Here is a 24,607-nt window from a genome sequence, read left to right as displayed (position 1 = left end):
AGTAGAAGTATATATATTAGAGGAAGGAAAGAAAATGTGACAAGGTTATTTTTGTAATTTCATTCTCTTGCATTAGTTGTTACAACTGCCACCACACTATTTAAGAGTGGCAGTTTCCCCTTCCTTGGTTGTAACGATCATCATCATCTTCTCCGCCAAAATGAATAAACATTCATATTTTCCTCAAGCTTAATCCGAATTGCGAAATGGTATCAGAGCGACGGTCAAGCTCATATGCCGCCGCCGTTACCAGCGAGTCCAGCCAAGGAGGACATGCAGCTACACCTGTAGTTGGATCGCCAACACGCACGTCCTCAACAGCAACTCCACAGAGGGGTCTTCATCTGCAAAGGAGCTACGCAGTAGAAGATATGGAGAATCCATATTTCATCAGTGCAAGCGAGAATCCTTCTGCGATTCTGGTTAGTCCGCTCCTAGCAGGGAGCTCCAACTACGCCTCCTAGTCAATCTCGATGAAAATCGCTTTGGAAGTCAAAAATAAGTGGTGTCTCGTTGACGGAACTCTTCCGGCACCAAACATAGACAATAGCCGCTATGGAGCGTGGAGGCGCTGCAATTTGATGGTGTGCTCGTGGATATTTAGGTCTGTTCATGCCTCGATCGCTCAATCCATCATGCATATAGAGAGTGCAGCAGACATTTGGGAGGATCTGAGAAAGCGTTTCGCACAGTGCGACGCTCAGAGGATTTCCGCCTTACAGATGGAGATTTACGAAGCTAAGCAACGTAATCTCTCTGTTAGCAATTACTATACCAAATGTAGAACTATGTGGGAACAAATGAATGCTTTAAGACCTATTCCTAGTTGTAAATGTGAACCGAAAGGTGCTTGTGACCTCATTGATGTTATTAGAAAGGAAAGGGAGATCGATCAAGTCATACGGTTTCTCCAAGGATTAAATGACGATTTTAATGGTCTAAAATCTAGTGTCCTTGTCATGGATCCATTGCCGGAAGTATACAAGGTATATGTGATGGAAGAAAAGGTTGAGAGGCAGATTAGTGCACCAATTCTGAGTAGCAACAATATGGAGATCACTCAGGCAAACAGTGTTCAGAATGCTCATAGATCTACAGAGGAAATGGTCGCTGCTATGAACTCTTATAATGCTAAGAAGTATGGAAGCAATGCAGGCAATAAACCTAAGTGTGTTTTTTGCGGAATGACGGGGCACACCGTTGACAAGTGCTACAAGAAGCACGGCTATCCCCCCGGGTGGATTCCGGGATACAAAACTAAGATGAAGCAGCGGAATGTTGCACCAGTGGTGAGTAATTCAACAGACCTGGGAGTTTCCAGTGATCAATTTCAGAAACTGATGATAGCCTTGCAAAACCAAATGGGGCAGCAGTCTACTAGTTCTAGTGTCACAGCTGCGGTATCCTTGATTCCAAAATTCACTGAGGCTGAGGAAGGCAAGTATTCTATTTCTCAGATTAATTTTCTTTCAATTTGTGCACCAACTTGGATTTTAGATTCCGGAGCCACGGATCATATAGCCTGCTCTATTGAATTTTTTGATGAGTATCATAATGTTGAAGGGGATGAGGTTAGCTTGCCGAATGGGAGTAGAATTACGGTTAGAAGCAGAGGCAGTGTGAGACTTGGACATGGCCTATTACTTAAGGATGTTATGCATATTCCAACATTCCATTTTAATATCATCTCAGTAAGTAAGTTGTTCCAAGACAAATCTTATAGCCTAATATTCTCCTCTGAACAGTGTATAATTTAGAAGCCACATGGGGTGATGACTGGTTTAGCTGAACAAGAGAGAGGGCTCTATGTGTTGAAGGCACCAAAGGAATCTGCTGTTCAGAAAAGTTTAGTAATGCAATGTAATAAAACTGAGATTTGGCATAGGCATTTGGGACATTTTCCTGTAAACAAGTTGCATTTGCTTAAAGAAACTCAAAATTTGCCCATAGTGAATAAAGCTTGTGATGTGTGCCACTTTGCCAAACAAAAGCGTTCTCCATTCTCAATAAGTATTTCTTTTTCAAATGCTAGTTTTGAGTTGATACATGCAGATATTTGGGGTCCCTTCCCGTTTTATTCAATGAAGGGAGAAGGCTATTTCTTGACATTGGTAGATGATTATTCCCGGTTTACATGGACACACTTGATGAAAAGAAAGTCAGAAGTTGGGAACTTGATAAAACAGTTTCATAGCTATGCTTATACACAATTTGGGATTATAATTAAGACAATTAGAGGTGATAATGGGCCCGAGTTCAACTTGACAGATTTCTATGGTGAGAAGGGGATAGTCCATCAAACTTCGTGTGTCAATACTCCGCAGCAAAACGCTGTGGTAGAAAGGAAACATCAACATATCCTCAACGTGGCCAGAACCTTACGTTTCCAAGCCCAGCTGCCTCTAGAGTTTTGGGGCCAGTGTGTCATGCACGCCGTATACATCATCAACCGTATCCCATCTCCTGTGATTAAAGGAGATAGTCCTTACCGCAGACTATATGGTAAAGATCCTACTTTCACTATGCTAAGAGTTTTTGGTTGCTTGTGTTTTGCCTCAACTTTACCCCATTCAAGGAATAAGATGGATCCTAGAGGAAGAAAGTGTGTATTCATTGGTATACCAGCTAATACGAAGGGATACATATTATATGACTTACTTGATAACACTGTTTTTGTCTCGCGAGATGTGGTTTTCTATGAGCAGGAATTTCCCTTCTCCGGACAGTCAGCCAAAACCTTCCCTCAATCTTTCAATCCTTCTCTGCCAATCATCCCCACATCGACTATGTTGAACTATGAGCAGCCACAAGCTTCACGGGCCAGTCATGAGCTCACTCCAGTAGACTCTGCTGTGGATCAGCCATCGAATGAGTTACAGCCGGTGTACTGCTCTGCAAAATAATAAGACATGGCAGCTAACAGACTTACCGGTTGGAAAGATTCCCATAGGTTGTAAATGGGTCTACAAAGTCAAGCTCAAAGCGGATGGTTCTATTGAACGATATAAGGCCAGGTTGGTGGCTAAGGGTTACACGCAACAACTAGGCGTGGACTACATCGAAACTTTTTCTCCGGTAGCTAGGATGACAACTATTCGAACCTTCCTAGCTGTGGCTGCATCTAAGGCTTGGCATGTTCACCAATTAGACATCAACAACGCCTTTCTACATGGGGATTTAGACGAAGAAGTTTATATGGTTCTCCCCCCGGGTTTCCAAGGAGAGAAGCCGAACCAAGTTTGTAGACTGCTGAGATCATTGTATGGCTTAAAGCAGGCAAGCCGGCAGTGGAACGCCAAACTCACAACTGCCCTTTTGCGTGATGGTTTCAAGCAAGCAGCTGCTGATCCGTCTCTGCTTACGAAGGGTACAGGGCGTGACTATATTGCTCTTTTGATATACGTTGATGACATCCTAGTGGCAAGCAGTGAATTAGCTAATATTCAACAAATCAAAGAGTCGCTGGATGAGGCTTTCAAGATTAAGGATTTGGGTGTTTTAGGCTATTTTTTGGGTATTGAAGCCAAAGTCACCACTGCTGGTTTGAATTTGTGTCAAAGAAAGTATGCCCTTGACATTTTGAATGATGCCGGATTCATCAGTTGTAAACCAGTGAGCACACCAATGGTCCCAGGTTCTCACTTATCACAACATGATGGTACACCGCTAAATGATCCCGGTAGTTATCGTCGTTTGATTGGGAGATTGTTGTATCTTACGGCCACAAGACCGGATATCACATATGCTGTTCATCGGCTCAGTCAATTCGTTAGCTCTCCAACCGACATCCACATGGCTGCTGCACATCGCATACTTTGTTATATTAAAGGATCTCCTGGACAAGGCATTCTATATCCAACTGCCACCCCTCTTCTGCTCAAGTCTTTCTCCGATTCAGACTGGGCCTCATGCCATGATACCCGCAGATCAGTCACAGGATATTGCATATTTCTTGGCCAATCTCTTGTATCTTGGAAGTCGAAGAAACAAGCTATAGTTTCAAAGTCATCATCTGAGGCAGAATACCGGGCACTGGCTACCACTGTTTGCGAGCTACAATGGCTCACTTCACTACTTCAAGCTTTGCAGGTTGCTGCCAGTGAGCCTGCCATTGTCTACTGCGACAACAAGTCCGCTGTTGCGATTGCTGAAAACAATGTCTTCCACGAAAGGACTAAGCATATCGAAATCGATTGCCACGTAGTTCGCGAAAGGGTTACTCAAGGCCTTGTCAAGCTGCTCCCTGTTTCTACTCTCAACCAAGTTGCAGATGGTTTTACCAAGGCTCTTCCCATCTCTCTGTTTGGTTCTTTTGTTTCTAAGTTGGGTGTTCAAAATTTGCACACTCCACCTTACGGGGGGTATTAGAGGAAGGAAAGAAAATGTGACAAGGTTATTTTTGTAATTTCTTTCTCTTGCATTAGTTGTTACAACTGCCACCACACTATTTAAGAGTGACAGTTTCCCCTTCCTTGGTTGTAACGATCATCATCATCTTCTCCGCCAAAATGAATAAACATTCATATTTTCCTCAAGCTTAATCCGAATTGCGAAAATATATGTCCTTAAAATAGTCCATCGGTTACTTATCTCAGTGGTTCCAGACACCTAACAACCAACAGAATTTCTAAGCTTCTCAGTTGCTCACCACGTACAGACACCAAAACCAGCAGGATTACCCACTCATTTGGTATAAACATAATTAGGTGTGTTTGGTTGACAGGTTTAGAATTAAGGAATAAGTATGAAAATCATTGTTATTGTTTAGTTGACAGGTTTTTAGAACACTACTATTGGTTTAGAATATCCCATTAATGGAAAAACTTATTCCCTTATTTTATAAGGGTTTCATTCTAGGTTTTTAGGTCATACATAATCAAACAACAATATTGAAAATCATTCTCATTCCACCCTACTACCAAACATACAAAATACTTTCACCAAAACACATTACCATCACCAAGTATTTGATACCCATTCCGATTCCGATTCCCATGTGCGAACCAAACACACCCTAACTTTGTTCAGCCTAGGCTTTGGGTTTCATTATGTCACATGTGCCTAGAGAGGAAATTTTGAATATATATATGTTAGTGGTAAATATATATGTCTGGAAAGGTTGGGCTATGGTTTGAGGGATACCTTATTGGATTAAGGGTTGCATTTCAGTGGGGAAACTTTGTTGAAGTTGTATGTATGTAGAAGTTTGGTAACAGTTGTGTGACTATAGATGAAGAAGAATTTTCCACATTTAAAAACAGTTGGGAAGTGTTGATGAATTTATAGATAAATATGAAGAGTTAAGGAGCCTTATGATCCATGCACAACCCTATTTGATTGATGGATATTTCCTATATAATTATGTTTGTAAACTCATCCATGACAACTAGGCAAAGAACGTACATTAGAGGAAGCCATTTGGTTTGCAAAATAGTTTGAGCAGCAAGCTAAGGAACGGGAACCAATGAGTTTTATCCTAAGCCTAGGAAAAATATAATTATACTGCCAAGCCACCAGAAATGCAGAATTGAAGTTTCAAAATAATGGGGTGAGACCTAATAACGCCAACAAGCCATCTAAAATTGCCAAGCTTAAGGATCAGCTAGGATCGGAGATCCTTTAAGTGTTTTGAATCTTGGCAGCCAGGCCAGGCCACATGTGCAAATTAAATTAAAACACCAACCTTTAATATCATTGTAGGATATGAGTGCTTTGAAGAAGATAATATGTGAAATTTAATTGAGGAGAGAAGCAGAGAAGGCAACTCCCTTAATAAGTAGGGGTGATAATGGCCAATAGATAAATTGTACTGTGATGTTGTGACAAGGGGCGTCAAATGGCAAGTACAATAGGAATTGTTTGATCGATCGAACATAATTTCAGGATACTAAAACTTGGTGGTTGTGAGTTGTGACATAGTCCTTAGAATAGATTGGATTGACATGTTTAATTTGCTCCTATACAACTGCATACTAGGCCACTTGGCATTACCTTCCAAAACCTCAGTCTGTGTAAGCTTTGAGGGGATTTCATGACATTTGTCAAGGATTATGGGTTAATCAACATACCTTTCACAACACTATTGAAGAAGAATGGTTTTTAATTTGTTGGAATGAAGCAGCAGATGAAGCATTTGAGAAGCTAGAAAGGGCTGTGTACCGCTCCTGTACTCGCATTATATTGCCTCATTTCCGAAACCAGTTCATTGTTGATGAATGAATAGAAGATGCAAGTCATAAAGGAATGAGAGCAGTGCTGATGCAAGAAGGGAGAGTATGTAGTGGCTTATTTCAACAAAACTTTTGGAGAAAAACATCTAGGTATGTCCATTTATTAGAAAGAATTTTTATCCATTATCAATGCAGTGGATAAATGGAGGCCATATCTGCTAGGAAGGAAGGCATTTTGTCATCAAAACTGATCACCAAGCCTTAAGTTTTTGTTGGATCATAAGATTACAACGGCTATGCAACTTATGGGTTTAGGAGAAATTGAGTGTTGTGATCATAGACAATGATCCTGCTAATTACTCTGAATTCACATTTCACAGTAAATAATGGACTGCAAAGAGGTCTTCTGTACTGAATACCCTCAAAGAAAACCTCTTACAAGCACAAAATAGAATGAAGCAATTTGCAGACAGGAAGAGAAGTGAGAGGGTGGTTGAAATAGGGGATTGGGTGTATTTCAAGATCCAACCATACATGCATATCTCTGTGGCTATAACAAGTCATTTGAAATTGTCCTCTAAATACTATATCATGCATGTTCCGGAGCATCCCCATCCACCATTTACACTTTTTAATCATATCCTTTCCCCCATTTCTAAATTGCTTCCGCACACTTATCAAATCTCTCAATCAGAGTACTACTTCCTTGTGATAAACGCCACCTGTTAAAGACAATTTCTCTACACTCATCTTCCCGCGACCATAGGTTCTCAAATTTGAATTTCTTCCCCGGCCGGCTATCTTTGGAATGACAGAGGCGGATAGAGGACAATAGGCATGTGGTCACTTAGTTTTTCGATACTGACACCCATTCAAGCTTTTCTTCCAACCAATTTGATTTTTCCCAAGTAAATGGGTAACCTACAAAGGGGAAGTCCCTAAGCCCACTACTCTCTATTGCTTCTTTGAACCCATGGATTAGCCATTTTGGGTGGGGAACTCTACTGCATTTTTCTTCATCGTGAAGGATGTCGTTGAAGTCACCCATAACAACCTAAGCCAAACAACTTACAGTAGACAAGTGTTGGAGGAGTTGCCATGTTTCTCTTCTTCTTCCCCATTCAGGATGCCCATACAACCAAATGAACCTCTATATATTTTTCTCCCCTTCCTCACCAATTGTTATATCGTACACCAGGGCGCATAATGCATTATGCATCCCGTCTTGCCTAAAACGATGTCATTTTGTTAAGTTGTATGAGGAGTTGACGCGGCAAAGTTTATGTATATTCTGTTATACAATTATGTACATTCTATTATAAAATTATATACGTTCGAAATATAAGAATTTTTTTTTTTTAAGAAATTAACAGCAGACACGAGAAACAGAATTTTCAAAAATAAAATACAAAATAGCTAGCACACAATGCATTGTGCACCCGATATAATTTGCCCTTCCTGACGAACAAAGGAATCAATATGTCTAAGAAACCCATTTATTGTAACTAGTATTTGTCTCGCAATGGGTGTTTTTTTTTTTTTGGGTCAGACCACAAGGTGTTCTGAGCAGATCCTAACTGTACTGTATGCAATCGTTATACCGTGCACCACGGCGCACGTAGCATTGTGCGCCCCGTGCCTCCCAAAACGACATCGTTTTGTTAAGTTGTTAAAAAAAAAAAACTTCTGTTTCGAATGCACATAAACTCATAACAGAATACACATAAACTCATATCAGAATATACATAATCTAACATAATACATAATACACAAACCCTTAACATAATACACATACACTATAACATAATACACATAAACTCTTAACAGAATACACATAAACTTTTAACATAATACACATAAACTCTTAACTGAATACACATAAACTTTTAACATAATACACATAAACTATTAACTGAATACACATAAACTTTTAACTAAATACACATAAACTCAACACAATACACATAAACATTTAACTGAATACACATAATGGAGTTTGGTTAACATAACACACATAAACTATTAATTAAATACACATAAACTCATAACACAATACACATAAACTTTTAACTGAATACACATAATTGGATTTGGCCTGTTCGGACGGACGGATTGACGTCAGCAAGAAACGCGCGCGTTTTGTGCCTGGGCGCACATTGCTATGTGCGCGGTGGTGCATGATATAAATTGTCAACTGTATGATACACATTTAAGCTTGTACCATACTGAAACTAATCCCCGTTTGCATCGGGTCGACCCAATTAAGGGTCTAGTGCTGACCAAATTAGTTTTTTCATACGAGAGGGGCTCGAACTCCCGACCACTCTTAATGGACGAGAGTGCTTGGCTACTCACGTCAACCAAACTGGTTCTAGGTGTTTTAAGTGGTTGGCTGGTTGAATATATTGGCGGAGGCAGATTTATAATTTAGTAATGTAAATATACAACGTACCTTAATATTATTCTTCAAAAGTCAAAACAACAAAAATAATACTGTACAAAAATACTTAGCCTAAAATATGTTGTAACCGCCTATGCTATCATCATTTTTCTCCTTCTCGCCTTGTATATATGTTGCTCATCTCCTCTGTAATCATCACATCGAATAACAGAAACACTTTCCAATCTTTCTTCCATCATTTTCAAACATTTCTCTTGAGCCCTCAAACATTTTCAAACATTTCTCTTGACCTCTCCTGTTATGGTATCAACACTTCCAAACATATTCTCTTGAGCCCTCACACCTATATATTACCAAAAATCAATTGATCAGAGTGGGGTGATCTGATCTCCAGCACAACTAGCTAGCTTCAATTGATCACAAGCTGAAACTATGAAGAAAACTGGTAAGTTTTATTATTATATATCTTTTTGTGGGCGTCGCAAGTAAACCTAGCTAAGAGTTAATCTTTTATCCCTATGCATGGCATCGCTATGAAAAATTCATGAAATAAATGGACTGCTCTTGCACATATTATCACAACGGTGATAGGATCAGGAGTTCTATCGTTAGCGTGGAGTGTAGCACAAGTGGGGTGAATTGCTAGCCAAATAACTCTGTTGTGTTTTGCTTCTGTTACCCTTAATTACCAGAGCATTTCTTCTCGATCTGCAACTGTTATGAACTCACCGATCAACAGGGGAACATGAACATCACCCACATCCCTGGCTCTTACCTAGCTTGAAGCTATCCAGTTAATTTTAGGTAAGAAATCTTGAACTACATGCATTTCTTTCAGTGAACTTTAGTGGGTTTTTTGTATAGCATGGAGGAGAGAGGGTATGTTCGGCAAGATGGGAGATCGAAGAGATGGTGGAGAACAAGAGACGGGAGAGAGGAGAGAGATTGAAAATAGATGGTCAATATACACATATAAATTATAACAACGAATATTATATAGTGCAGTTGACGAAATGGGTTTTATTGATTTTGTTTTCTGATGTAATCTTTCCTTGAATTCAAGCAAATAATTGTCCAATTATCCGTGCAATGCGCGTGCGGTGCACGGATAAAATTTTGCCGACCCAATAACTATGAGACGCATTTATGCTCGAACAATACTCAGACCAAAATGCTGGCCAGATTGGTTTTTTTATACGAGAAGTGGGCTCGAACTCCCGACCTCTCTTAAGGGACCTGAGTGCACGGCTACATACTCACGTCAACCAAAATGGTTCTAGGTGTTTTGAATGGTTGCCTGGTTTCATATATTGGCAGGCTGAGATTTCTAATTTAGTAATGTAAATATACTACCTTAATATTATTCTTCAAAAGTGAAAATAACAAAAGTAATACTGTACAAAAATACTTAGCTTAAATTTCTTGTAACCGCCAATACTATCTTAATTTTTCTCCTTCCCGCCTTGTATATATGTTGTTCATCTCCTCTGTAATCATCAGTTCATCACATCGAATAACATAGACACTTTCCAATCTTTCTTCATCCTTTACTTCTTCGTATGTGACCTCTCATGTTATGGTATTAACACTTTCAAACATATTCTCTTGAGCCTCACACCTATATATTATCCACAAATCAAATGATCAGAGTGAGGTGATATGATCTCCAGCACAACCTAGCTAGCTTCAATTGATCACTAGCTAAAACTATGAAGAAAACTGGTAATAAGTTTCATTATTATATATCTTTTTGTTGGCATCGCACGTAAACCTAGCTAAGAGTTAATCTTTTGTCCCCTTGCATGGCATCTCCATGAAAAATTTAGGAAATAAATGGACTGCTCTTGCACATATTATCACAGCGGTGATAGGATCAGGAGTTCTATCGTTAGCATGAATTGTAGCATAAGTGGGGTGGGTTGTTGGCCCAATAACTCTGCTGTGTTTTGCTTCTGTTACCCTTAATTACCAGTGTATTTCTTCTTGATCTGCAACTGTTATGAACTCACCGATCAACAGTGGAACATGAACATCAGCCACATCCATGGCTCTTACCTAGCTTGAAGCTGTCCAGTTAATTTTAGGAAAGAAATCTTGAACTGCGTGCATTTCTTTCAATGAACTTTAGTGAATTTTTTTTTTATATATATAGCACAGAGGAGAAAGGGTATGTTCGGCAAGATGGGAGATCGAAGAGATGGTGGAGAACAAGAGACGGAAGAGAGGAGAGAGAGTGAAAATAGATGGTCGATATACACATATAAATTATAACGAATATTATATAGTGCAGTGATGAAATGGGTTGTATTGATTATGTATTCTGATGTTATCCTTGCTTGAATTCAAGCAAATAATTGCCTAATTATCCGTGCAATGCGCGTGCGATGCACGGATAAAATTTTGCTGACCCAATAATTATGAGACACATTTAAGCTCGTACCATATTCAGACTAATAATTCCCGTTTGCATCGGGTCGGCCCAGTTAAAGGTCGAAATGTTGGCTAGATTAGTTTTTTTTTTTTTATACGAGAGGGGGCTCGAACTCCCGTCTCCCGACCTCTCTTAAGGGACGATAGTGCATGGCTACTGACGTCAACCAACGATAGTGCATGGCTACTGACGTCAACCAAACTGGTTCTAGGTGTTTTAAGTGGTTGGCTGGTTGCATATATTGGCGGAGACATATTTCTAATTTAGTAATGTAAATATACTACCTTAATATTATTCTTCAAAAGTGAAAACAACAAAAATAATATTGTACAAAAACACTTAGCCTAAAATCTGTTGTAACCGCCTATACTATCTTCATTTTTCTTCATCCTTTACTTTTCCGTATGTGACCTCTCCTATTATGGTATTAACACTTTCAAACATATTGACCTTTTTTGGTTAATGACGGATCCATCAAATTTTTGGCGGATCCTCCATTTTGGCATTTTGACTTCCGTCAAAACGCCAAAAACTATGTTTGGTAACTCAGCAGTTTGGAGCAGTGGTTTGCTCCAAACCGCTGAAATCCCAAACGCTACTAGGTGCAACGTTTGGGGTTGGCGTTTTGGGGAAGGAAAAATCTTTCCCCAAAACACCCTCCATTTTTTATAAAAAAAGAATAAAAAAATTTAAACTGCTTTGTAAGAAGCTTGAGGCTTCTTTAAAGAAAGAAGCCTTAGGCTTCTCTACTCTTGCCCATCCGATGTGCGATGGGCAAGAGTAAAACTGAAGGGGCGTTGAGTTCACTTTTATATGGGAGCTCAACGCCCCTTTTCTTCTAAACTTTCGATGTGGTATCTTTTTTTTTTTTCTTATTATTATTATTATTGTTATTATTATTATTATTATTATTATTATTATTATTATTATTATTATTATTTATTAATTAATAACAACAACAATAATAATAATAATCCTTTATATAATAAAGCTATATGGTTTGAGAAATAATTAATGTTACAATTAATGCCACAACATCCTTTATTATTAAAAAAAAAGTGCACAACATTTAAAAAATAAAATAGCTATATATTATATAATCATATAAAAAATATACTTTTGAAAAATTAAATAGCTATATATTATATAATCATATAAAAAATGTGTTCGATTAGAGTTTAAATTTACACATACAAAATTTGAAATTTGCTTTCCAAATATAATTATCTTAGTTATTATTCGTATTGTGATAAAAAAAAAACACAACATATAAAAAATAAAATAGCTATATATTATATAATCATATAAAAAATATACTTTTGAAAAATAAAATAGCTATATATTATATAATCATATAAAAAATGTGTTCAATTAGAGTTTAAATTTACACATACAAAATTTGAAATTTGCTTTCTAAATGTAATTATCTTAGTTATTATTCGTATTATGAAAATTATAATATAGATGAAATACAATTAAGAATAAATCAATGTAATTATGTAAATTCTCTCTATAAGTTTATTTGAATATGCACATAATTAGAGATTATATTAACCATATAAAATTATAATTATAATTTTAATTGTAATTTTGTATTCTATAAAAAAAATAAATACTTGACGAATGGAAGCTAAAAAATATTACTCCCTCCGTCCCATTTTATCTGTCTTACTTTCCTTTTTTAGCTGTCCCAAAATATTGTCCACTTTCTAAAAATAAACACTATCACTTTTTATATTTTCCAAAATTACCCTTACATTTCAAAATGTTAATATAATATACATTTGGTTTTTCTAGAAATGGGAGCGAGCCTAGTCAATTTACCATGTATGAGTGTATGACTGTATCCCATTATTCTTCAAACTCATTACTCTCCACCTCCGGCGGTGGTTTGGTGACTGGCCGGTCGTCGGAATTTAAAAAAATTACAGAATCGTCCAGAATGCTTCCTGAAGTTGATGTTGGGGCTATTTCAACGGGTTTGCCACAGGAATTCACGATGTTCCCATAAATTGTGAGAGGTTTGGCTTCGCTTATGCGTACAGATGGTCAAAGTCGCGCTCAACAGCAGGGGATAAATCAAAATCAAAAGTTTCAATTACGTGAAGGCAAACCGATGGTGAAAATAGAGGAGATTAAATGGAGGAATTTGGCAGAAATAGAAAGTCATTTCTCTCAGATCTTTCAAACACATTTTTCAGAGATGAATCGTTGGACTACATCTCAGCTAACCTTTGCAAATCCACTGCCTTTCTCAACCCCAAAATGTAGCTTACAGTGAGCTTTCGTTAGGCTGCCGTCGATTCCAACCTCAACGAAGGTGTAGTGTAGGTCCATTAGGAAAATCCCTTTCTTTTTCAAACCCAGATCCCTTTCTTCTCATCTCTTTTCTTAAAAGTTTGCATAAATTGAATTAATTTTGGGTTCAAGGTGATATACATGTTGAAATGCAAAACTTGATATAATCTCAATATTTTGGATGAAGATGAAAGAGACGAAGTGTTTTAAGGATTGATATCTGAGAAATGGAGTCATGGAGAAGAAATACATTGGGATTTGGGAAAGTAAGTGGTTGTGTACAGTACATCCTCCAAAGGAGCAAGGATAAAATTGGAAAATGATACACCTTTTTATTATTTTCTTAAAATGCGTGCAAAATGTAAAGAAGACAGTCTTTTCGGGACTGAGGGAGTATTATATTAAATAATTTAAAATATTTTAGTTTTTCTATTTTTTATTTATATTTATAATAACATAATTTTTTCCCGTGCATCGCGTGGGTGAATTACTAGTAATAATAATAATAATAATAATAATAATAATAATAATAATAATAATAATAATAATAATAATAATAATAATAATAATAATAATAATAATAATAATAATAATAATAATAATAATATTATTATTATTATTATTATTATTATTATTATTATTATTATATATGTATACCCTTTTGGTCATTTTACATGTTATTCGCTAACCTTAAAAGCTAATTTTACCAAACATCTTTTTACAAATCGCTGATATAATTTGCTGGTCAAACCCGCTAATACAATCCGCTATTTGATAACTGCTAACACAATCCGCTACCGCTAACCGCTGATAACCAAACAAACTCATTCTCTTGAGCCCTCACACCTATATATTACCCACAAATCAATTGATCAGAGTGGGGTGATCTGATCTCCAGCACAACTAGCTAGCTTCAATTGATCACAAGCTGAAACTATGAAGAAAACTGGTAAGTTTCATTATTATATATCTTTTTGTGGGCGTCGCAAGTAAACCTATCTAAGAGTTAATCTTTTATCCCTATGCATGGCATCTCTATGAAAAATTCATGAAATAAATGGACTGCTCTTGCACATATTATCACAACGGTGATAGGATCAGGAGTTCTATCGTTAGCGTGGAGTGTAGCACAAGTGGGGTGAATTGCTGGCCAAATAACTCTGTTGTGTTTTGCTTCTGTTACCCTTAATTACCAGAGCATTTCTTCTCGATCTGCAACTGTTATGAACTCACCGATCAACAGGGGAACATGAACATCACCCACATCCCTGGCTCTTACCTAGCTTGAAGCTATCCAGTTAATTTTAAGTAAGAAATCTTGAACTACATGCATTTCTTTCAGTGAACTTTAGTGGGTTTTTTGTATAGCATGGAGGAGAGAGGGTATGTTCGGCAAGATGGGAGATCGAAGAGATGGTGGAGAACAAGAGACGGAAGAGAGGAGAGAGATTGAAAATAGATAGTTGATATTATATAGTGCAGTTGATGAAATGGGTTGTATTGATTATGTTTTCTAATGTTATCCTTGCTTGAATTCAAGCCAATAATTGTCCAATTATCCGTGTAATGCGCATGCAATGCACGGATAAAATATTGCTGCCCCAATAACTTTGAGACACATTTAAGCTCATACCATACTCAGACAAATAATTCCCGTTTGCATCGGGTCGGCCCAATTAAAGGTCGAAATGCTGGAGATATTAGTTTTTTATACGAGAGGGGGCTCGAACTCCCGACCTCTCTTAAGGGACGAGAGTGCATGGCTACTCACGTCAACCAAACTGGTTCTAGGTGTTTTAAGTGGTTGGCTGGTTGCATATATTGGCGGAGCTAGATTTCTAATTTAGTAATGTAAATATTCTACCTTAATATTATTCTTCAAAAGTGAAAACAACAAAAATAATATTGTACAAAAATACTTAGACTACAATCTGTTGTAACCGCCTATACTATCTTCATTTTTCTCCTTCCCGCCTTGTATATATGTTGCTCATCTCCTCTGTAATCATCACATCGAATAACAAAAGCACTTTCCGATTTTTCTTCATCCTTTACTTCTCTGTATGTGACATCTCCTATTATGGTATTAACACTTTCAAACTTAGGGGTGGGAATAGGCCAGGCCCCTTCGTAGGGGCCTAGGGCCCGACATATTTAACACCTACATAGGCCTGCCTTGTTTAGTAAAAAGGTCAGACTTGGGCTCATTTTGAACCCTATTAAACTAAACAGGTCAGACATATTTATACCAAGCTCGGTCTTCAGGCCTACAGGCCTAGCCTATTTATACACTTATATATAATTTATTTGTAATATTAAGTTAGTATATATTCTATTTTATATCTAATATATTTTTATATTTACAATTTAATTCCAAGTATATATAATTATCAAACCCTAACCCTCCACCTCCAAAATCGCATTCTAAATTCTGATTCAGATATAAACATTGTTGTTAATCCTATTATAACTGTTCTTATTGTTTAATTGTTCTTACTGTTAAATATTTAATGAATTGTAACGACTTAATTATGTGAGTTGATTGTTAACTATTTATGAGATTATATAGGATGACAATCAACAATACAATTCAATTCATTCCTAAACAAGTTAACAAGCATGTTGATGTTGTGACTTGTTTTATTTTATTTTATATATGTTTTAATACTATTATGTTTGCATTGTGGTGATATACTTATGTAGTTATATATGAATTTTGTATTAGCTAGGTATATTTCTTAAATTATTTAGAAATACTTATTAAAGTTTTTAAAAAGACTTAACATATAGGTTTTGAATAGGCTCAAAGCTTAACTTACATTGAAGCCTTTTTAATGCCCTACATATTAAAAAGGCTTTTAAAATGGCTTCAGGCCAGACCATGCTAATTGTAGGCTCAGGCTTGAGCCTAACAAAAAGCCTACTTACAGGCTCGTGCCCAGACCCAGGCCTTAGATTTTCATAACAGGCCCAGGCTTAATTTTCTAAAGCTCGACTCGGCTCGGCCTATTTCCACCCCTATTCAAACATATTCTCTTGAGCCCACACACCTATATATTGCCCTCAAATCAATTGATCAGAGTGGGGTGATCTGATCTCCAGCAAAACCTAGCTAGCTTCAATTGATCACAAGGTGAAATTATGAAGAAAACTGGTAAGTTTCATTATTATATATCTTTTTTATTGCCGTTGCACGTAAACCTAGCTATGGCATCTCCATGAAAAATTTAGGAAATAAATTGACTGCTCTTGCACATATTATCACAGCGGTAATAGGATCAGGAGTTCTATCGTTAGCATGGAGTGTAGCACAAGTGGGGTGGATTGCTGGCCCAATAACTCTGCAATGTTTTGCTTTTGTTACCCTTGATTACCAGTGCATTTCTTCTCGATCTACAACTGTTATGAACTCACCGATCAACAGGGGAACATGAACATCACCCACATCCATGGCTCTTACCTAGCTTGAAGCTGTCTAGTTAATTTTATGTAAGAAATCTTGAACTGCGTGCATTTATTTCAGTGAACTTTAGTGGGGGGTTTTTTTTTTATAAAGCATGGAGGAGAAAGGGTATGTTCGGCAAGATGGGAGATCGAAGAGATGGTGGAGATAGATGGTCAATATACACATATAAATTATAACAACGAATATTATATAGTGCTGTTGATGAAATGTGTTGTATTGATTACGTTTTCTGATGTTATCCTTGCTTTGATTCAAGCAAATAATTGCCCAATTATCTGTGCAATGCGCGTGCAGTGCACGGATAAAATTTTGCTGGCCCAATAACTATGAGACACATTTAAGCTCGTACCATATTCAAATTAATAATTCCCGTTTGCATCGGTTCAGCCCAATTAAAGGTCGAAATTAATGCTGGACAGATTTGTTTTTTTGTTTTTCTTTTATACGGGAGGGGGCTCGAACTTCGGTCTCCCGACCTCTCTTAAAGGACGATAGTGCACGGCTACTAACGTCAACCAAATTAGATCTAGGTGTTTTAAGTGGTTGGCTCGTTGGATATATTAGCGGAGACAGATTTCTAATTTAGTAATGTAAATATACTACCTTAATATTATTCTTCAAAAAGAGAAAACAACAAAAATAATACTGTACAAAAATACTTAGCCTAAAATCTGTTGAAACCGCCTATACTATCTTCATTTTTCTCCTTCCCGCCTTGTATAAATGTTGCTCATCTCCTCTGTAATCATCAGTTCATCACATCGAATAACATAAACACTTTCCGATCTTTCTTCATCCTTTACTTCTCCGTATGTGACCTCTCCTGTTATGGTATTAACACTTTCAAGCATATTCTCCTGAGCCCTCACACCTATATATTACCCACAAATCAATTGATCAGAGTAGATGATCTGATCTCCAGCAAAACCTAGCCAGATTCAATTGATCGCAAGCTGAAACTATGAAGAAAACTGGTAAGTTTTATTAATATATATCTTTTTGTTGGCGTCGCACGTAAACCTAGCTAAGAGTTAATCGTTTATCCCCATGCATGGCATCTCCATGAAAAAATCAGGAAATAAATGGACTGCTCTTGCACATATTATCCAGCGGTGATAGGATCAGGAGTTCCATCGTTAGCATGGAGTGAAGCTCAATTGGGTTGGATTGCTGGCCCAATAACTCTGTTGTGTTTTGCTTCTGTTACCCTTAATTACATGTGCATTTCTTCTCGATCTGCAAATTTTACGAACTCACCGATCAATAGGGGAACATGAACATCACCCACATCCAAAGCTCTTACCTAGCTTGAAGCTATCCAGTCAATTTTAGGTAAGAAATCTTGAACTGCGTGCATTTCTTTCAGTGAGCTTTAGTGGTTTTTTTGTATAGCATGGAGGAGAGAGGGTATGTTGGGAGATCGAAGAGATGGTGGAGAACAAGAGACGAAAGAGATGAGAGAGTTAATTATATAGTGTTGGATGAAATGAGTTGTATTGATATTGTTTTCTAATGTTATCCTTGCCTGAATTTAAGCAAATAATTGCCCAATTATCCGTGCAATGCGCGTGCGAATCACGGATAAAATTTTACTGGCCCAATAACTATGAGACACATTTAAGCTCGTACCATACTCAAACTAATAATTTCCCTTTGCATCGGGTCGGCCCAATTAAAGGTCGAAATGCTGGCAAAATTAGTTTTTTTTTTTATACGAGAGGGGGCTCGAACTCCCGACATCTCTTAAAGGACGAGAGTGCACAACTACTCACGTCAACCAATGTGGTTCTAGGTGTTTTAAGTGGTTGGCTGGTTGCATATATTGGCGGAGCCAGATTTCTAATTTAGTAATGTAAATATTCTACCTTAATATTATTCTTCAAAAGTGAAAACAACAAAAATAATACTGTACAAAAATACTTAGCCTAAAATCTGTTGTAATCGCCCATACTATCTTCATTTTTCTCCTTCCCGCCTTGTATATGTGTTGCTCATCTCCTCTGTAATCATCACCTCGAATAACCGAAACACTTTCTGATTTTTCTTCATCCTTTACTTCTCCGTATGTGACCTCTCCTGTTATGGTATTAACACTTTCAAACATATTCTCTTGAGCCGTCACAGCTATATATTACCCTCAAATCAATTGATCAGAGTGGGGTGATCTGATCTCTAGCACAACCTAGCTAGCTTAAATTGATCACAAGTTGAAACTATGAAGAAAACTGATAAGTTTCATTATTATATATCTTTTTGTGGGCGTCGCACGTAAACCTAGCTAAGAGTTAATTATTTATCCCCATGCATGACATCTGCATGAAAAATTCAAGAAATAAATGGACTGCTCTAGGACATATTATCACAGCGGTGATAGGATCAGGAGTTTTATCGTTAGCATGGAGTGTAGCACAAGTGGGGTGGATTGCTGGCCCAATAACACTGCTGTGTTTTGCTTCTGTTTCCTTTAATTACCAATGCATTTCTTCTCGATCTGCAACTGTTATGCACTCACCGATCAACAAGGGAACATGAACATCACCCACATCCATGGCTCTTACCTAGCCTGAAGCTGTCCAGTCTATTTTCCAGTGAACTTTAGTGGGTTTTTTTATATAGCATGGAGGAGAGAGGGTATGTTCGGCAAGATGAGAGATCGAAGAGATGGTGGAGAACAAGAGACGGGGGAGAGGAGAGAGATTGAAAATAGATGGTCCATATACACATAAATTATAACAACGAATATTATATAGTGCAGTTGATGAAATTGGTTGTATTAATTAGGTTTTCTAATGTTATCCTTGCTTGAATTCAAGCAAATAATTGTCCAATTATCCGTGCAGTGTGAGTGCAATGCACGAATAAAATTTTGCTGGCCCAATAACTATAAGACACATTTAAACTCGTACCATACTCAGACTAATCTCCGCTTGCATCAAGTCGACCCAATTAAGGGTCGAAGTGCTGGCCAGATCAGATTAGTTTTTTCACACGAGAGTGCACGGCTACTCACGTCAACCAAACTGGTTCTGGGTGTTTTAAGTGGTTGGCTGGTTGCACATATTGGCGGAGCTAGATTTCTAATTGGTAATGTAAATATACTACCTTAATATTATTCATCAAAAGTGAAAACAACAAAATTAATATTGTACAAAAATACTTAGCCTAAAATTTGTTGTAACCGGCTATACTATCTTCATTTTTCTCATACCCGCCTTGTATATATGTTGATCATCTCCTCTGCACGATATAATTTGCCCACATCAACGCTATTCTCAGCTCTGTACCTTGCCTTATTAACCTCATTTGTCACCATCTTATCATAGTCAACATTCATTTTTAGTAGCATTGCCTTGGATGTTTGTCACCACCACCCTACTATCCAGACGCACTGCACCACTTCTCATACCCAACAAACTAGTACTACTATTTGTAGGCGCTCGACCTCCTCTAGTGTACCATACTAGGGGTGGGTGTTTGTAGCACTCCCGATTTTACCAATATTTAAAAGCATAAATAAGAGATAAACAGTCTAATCATTAATCATAAACGAGCGGAAGCAAAACTTTTAATCGGGAAAGTGCTATGCCACACCCTTAAATCTACGGGTGCACAGGCTAAGTCTAACAGAATCATCATAACATATCAGCAGTCTAAGGCACACAAGCCAACAATCTAAGGCACACATGGCAACATTCTAATCGAAAGGGAAGGCAAGAACTACGCTATCTAGATCCACTAACGCGCTCTCCAAGCTACTCATAACCTGAAAATCATAGGGATAACACCCGTCAGCGAGAGATGCTGGTAACCTACCAATACGCGTTAAATAACATAATGTATAGATATAAGCAAAACCATTTGAGACTAAGGAATACGGTAGATATCATTTCAAAATCAAGAGTGGGAAACATCAAAGGACACAACGTCACTATCTCAACAAAAGATCGATCATCAACCACAATACACAAATCAACAAGGAAAACAAGCAACATACTCAACAATGGACACAACCTACCATCTTAATGGTAGAGTTCTTGATAGATATGCTCATAAGCAATAAACACAACAAATCACATAATGACAAGTTTCACGTTCCAACCTTTTACCTTAGTACCACCCTTATGGCTACTCCCGGCCTTATCTCAGTTCCAACCTATACCTCCGAGTGCCACCCTGTACTTCTAAGTCCAACCTTATCACTCCTAGGACCGTTGTCCCCCACCAATCTGCCGCCAATCAATACCGCCGTTCTCTCAGTACACGAGGGTACCATTAAACATCATAGTAACATACCGCCGATCTCAAGAGCAAAGCTCAAATAACAATACCGCCAATATCATTCACAATCATACATAGTCATCATCAAGTGGATTGAGGCACATCAATAGCCAAATCAAGCATCAACAACGGGTACAACAAATGTACAAGATCACATCATAGAAATCAATCAAGAGGTTTCAATGATAGACATGAAACAATACTCAACAACAACAATGGACTTCAATCCAATATCAACATGATTGGCAAAACAAGTTGTGAATCCTCAAAGGAGTGGACAAACAACACATACTAGCATCAAAGACAACATAACTAGCATGCACATCAAACGGGTAAACCAAAATGATTTCAACGAATCTCAAAGACACACATAAATCCAACGAATCACAAAGTTGGAACATAAGCATAGATACTTAGGACATCGTTCTAGACATACCAAACATCAAGGAGACACCCAAAAGCTCAACAATCCAATAAAAGGAGGTCATAACATCACATACCAAAGGATGGAACCACGGATAAACAACATCCAACCGTCCACCGAGGTTATACCCCGAGGGTGGAACCACGAGTGGGTCCCTACCCGTGGCTCTACCCGCCGAGTACAAAGCCACCACCCACGGGTGGGGCGGCGGGTGGACATCCGCCCGCGGGGAACACCTGAGACACCAATTTTTCCCTTCGGGGAAATTCATCAACAAGGCCAAGTTCAAGTCCAAAACACCCCAAATCTCACATACCACAAGGAAATGACTTTAACCCAATGATAGATCAAAGAATAAGATTCAAGAAACCTAGATACAAGCTCTAATCATGCATCACATCTCACATTTACACCAAGAATCATCAATAGAAGTCAAGAAACATCAATAGCAAGTAGAAAATAGGTTTTGTATAGCATGGGTTACCTTTGTAGACCAAAACCTTCTTCCTTCCAACCCTCCTAAGCCCTACTTGGAAGTTCTTCTTCCTCACAACCTTCTTTCACAAGCCAAACCACAAGAAAACACCAAACTTAGATAAAGACACCTTAAAGCTAACCAAAAACACTAAATAACTTTAGATCTTACCATTTCCTATGCTTGGAAGATAGAAAGGTGGGATCTTGGGATGAATCTTTGCAAGATTGGGTGATGTCTTTCTTGGCTTCGGGAAGAAGCCAAGTTTCTAAGAGAGAATGGAGAGAAAAGTTGTCTTGCTATAGTGAGGGAATGAACTTTAGGTTTGGATAGGGTAAGGCTTCAAGACCAAGTAAGGAGAAAAGACGATCTTACCCTTAGGAAGACTCCAAAGAATTAGGTACAAACATCAAAGCTAAAGGTACTCCTTTTTTACTTAAATCAATTGACCAAGGAGTTGGTTAATTTAGGTCCCCCGTCTATCAATTTAGGAAATTGATTAGGAAATTAACAAGGATAACTTAGAATCAATTACTCAACTAATCCTATTTAAAGGATAGGATTTTCGGGGTGTCACATCTTCTCCCCCTAACAATAAGCTTCGTCCCTGAAGCTTGGGTACGGCAAGGTTTGACAAAAGGATAATGGTGAATCAAAATGTGACATGAATAGAAGAAGATATAAATGAGGCTTTTGGGCAACAAGCTCTCACCAAGCAACTTTACACAAATCTAAGGCACACTTCACAAAACCAAGGACTAACTTACAACCAAACTTAGCACATCTACAAACAATCTACCCTACACCCACAACTATCAACAACTACCGCTAAAGATAACGCATAAGGCAAGCAAAATCTAGAAAGATTACCTCACTCCTTGGCTTGGGACGAGTCGTCCCCCGAGTCCTCTTCAGCTTCTTCCTCAGATCCGAGATCTTCCTCATCTCCATCCCGGCTAGAACTAGCCTCCAACGCTGTCTGCCTCTGGTTCACGATCACAAATTGTGCCTTCATGAATGCGAAACCTTCCTCAATTATCTGATTTTGCTGTCGAAGAAGAGCTTCCACACATTCCTCGTATGTCATGGAGTCGTTAGCTTTCTTCCTTGTTTCTTTCCTTCGACGGTTCTCCTCATCCTCGGAATCGCTCTCCTTTACCTCCTCTTCCTCTTCTTCACTTCTTCCCAACTCCTGGACAGTCTACTTTAGCTTCTTGTCGGGAACTCCCAGCTGCTCAGACAAAAGCTTCCTCTCAGATGGGGATTTCTTGGCTACCTCTTCTAGGGTTATGTACTCGTTGTCATCCAGCAGAAACAGATTACAACTTCACAGATTTGCAGCATCCAACATCCTTTTACCCACAGCCTTGGCAAATGTTCCTTCAACTTTTACCCCTTTCTTCTTAAGGATCCAACGCAGAATCATACCATATGGTAGGCTCTTTCGGTTATGGACCACACAATAATCCATGTGTTAAAGAATGAGCACTGGCAGGTTGAACTTCACCTTATGTTTCAATAAATAGGCAAAAGCACACTCCAAATTTCCCAAAAGATTGCTGTTATTATTGTTAGGTAACAGACAGTCCGTAACAAGCATTATCAAAATCTTTTGTTCCCCGGTGAGCCACTTCCTTTCCGGCCTAGGTAAAACCATCGGTTCGCCCAAACAGATATTCCAAATAATCCTGGTACCCCAAATCTTCGGTGCTAACCCAAGCATCCCTACAGTACTCCGTGACCCCAGTGGTCGTTAAATTCAGGAGTTTTGCCAATCGATTTTCATTCAAAGAAATTTTAACACGGTTAGAGGTGATTTCCAACTTCCCTCCATCCTTAGTCACATTCATGTGACGATAAAATTCCTTCACCAAATCCAGATAGGTCTCATTCTTAATCAACAAAATCCATTCCACAACTCTTGAAAATTAAGCATGTCCAACAAGGAGCTTAAAAAAGATTCGGGTTCAAAGGTTTTACCTTCCAAAACCGAGTAATGGGCATCCACCCATTCCACTCTCTTACTGATTTTTGACCTTCTAGGCATAGTGCAAGATGTACAAGGTGAGGTAGACTCAAAGCTTCTCCCTTTTCCTTCTTCTTATCCTTTTTCTTCTTTTCAGCTGCACTTTTCCAGCGATGCAGCGGCGAACGGTGGCGGCAGTAGCTGGTGGCGACGGGCGGCGACAGGTCGGCGGGTAGAGAAGCAGCGACGAGTAGGGGGGTTTCTTTGGCTGGTGCGGGTAGGATAAGAAGAGAAGAGAGAGGAGGGTTTTGGAAAAAAAAATTGGGAAAAAGGAATTTTAATTTGGGGATTTCAATTTAGGTTGAAAGGATTAGGTAAAAAGGAATTAAAGGGAAATAAAATACAAGGAACACAACTAGCATAGATGGTTGAAGTGTTTGGTTAGAAACTTAGAAGCTTGTGTTCAAAACTTGTTAACTACAAATTAAGGTTTTAGGTTCTAAACTTAAGGATATTCTTAAAAATTTACCCAAGTCTAGGTTTTAGATGAAGAAAGGCTTTATAGATTACACTTTGAAAAATTAAATCTTTTAACTCTTGAGTTTTCAAACTAAGGTTTGACAATTTAAACGAAACGACTAACTCCCCTGTTGCTAGAAAAAAGGGACATCAACATAATGTGTTTGTTCTATTTTCTG

The 24,607-nt window shown here is 38.1% G+C and overlaps 2 protein-coding genes and 1 long non-coding RNA gene across 3 annotated transcripts; all 3 read left to right on the top strand.

Annotated features, from left to right (window-relative positions):
• The first annotated feature begins 473 nt into the window (after nt 1–473).
• Nucleotides 474–1,757, top strand: LOC109163573. The gene has a single exon (XM_019312322.1). The coding sequence runs from the start codon at nt 474–476 to the stop codon at nt 1,755–1,757; it is 1,284 nt and encodes a 427-aa protein (XP_019167867.1).
• Nucleotides 1,758–3,084: 1,327 nt separating this feature from the next.
• On the top strand, nt 3,085–4,368 carry LOC109163572 (uncharacterized mitochondrial protein AtMg00810-like). The gene has a single exon (XM_019312321.1). It carries the CDS (start codon nt 3,085–3,087, stop codon nt 4,366–4,368), a length of 1,284 nt encoding a protein of 427 aa, XP_019167866.1.
• Nucleotides 4,369–12,643: 8,275 nt separating this feature from the next.
• LOC109163490 lies at nt 12,644–19,622 on the top strand. The gene is made up of 3 exons (XR_002051282.1): nt 12,644–12,816; nt 18,137–18,141; nt 19,613–19,622. It is a non-coding gene; the product is annotated as an uncharacterized LOC109163490 (long non-coding RNA).
• The last annotated feature ends 4,985 nt before the right edge of the window (nt 19,623–24,607 follow it).

Source organism: Ipomoea nil, unplaced genomic scaffold, assembly GCF_001879475.1.
Source record: "Ipomoea nil cultivar Tokyo-kokei standard unplaced genomic scaffold, Asagao_1.1 scaffold3030, whole genome shotgun sequence".
Lineage (NCBI taxonomy): Eukaryota > Viridiplantae > Streptophyta > Magnoliopsida > Solanales > Convolvulaceae > Ipomoea > Ipomoea nil.
The sequence above is the reverse complement of the archived record's forward strand: the minus strand, read 5'-3'. Positions and strand labels throughout refer to the sequence as shown.

Excerpts from the sequence above, each read along its gene's own strand:
- LOC109163573 (XM_019312322.1), top strand. The coding sequence starts at position 474 with ATGAAAATCGCTTTGGAAGTCAAAAATAAGTGGTGTCTCGTTGACGGA.
- LOC109163572 (XM_019312321.1), top strand. The coding sequence starts at position 3,085 with ATGACAACTATTCGAACCTTCCTAGCTGTGGCTGCATCTAAGGCTTGG.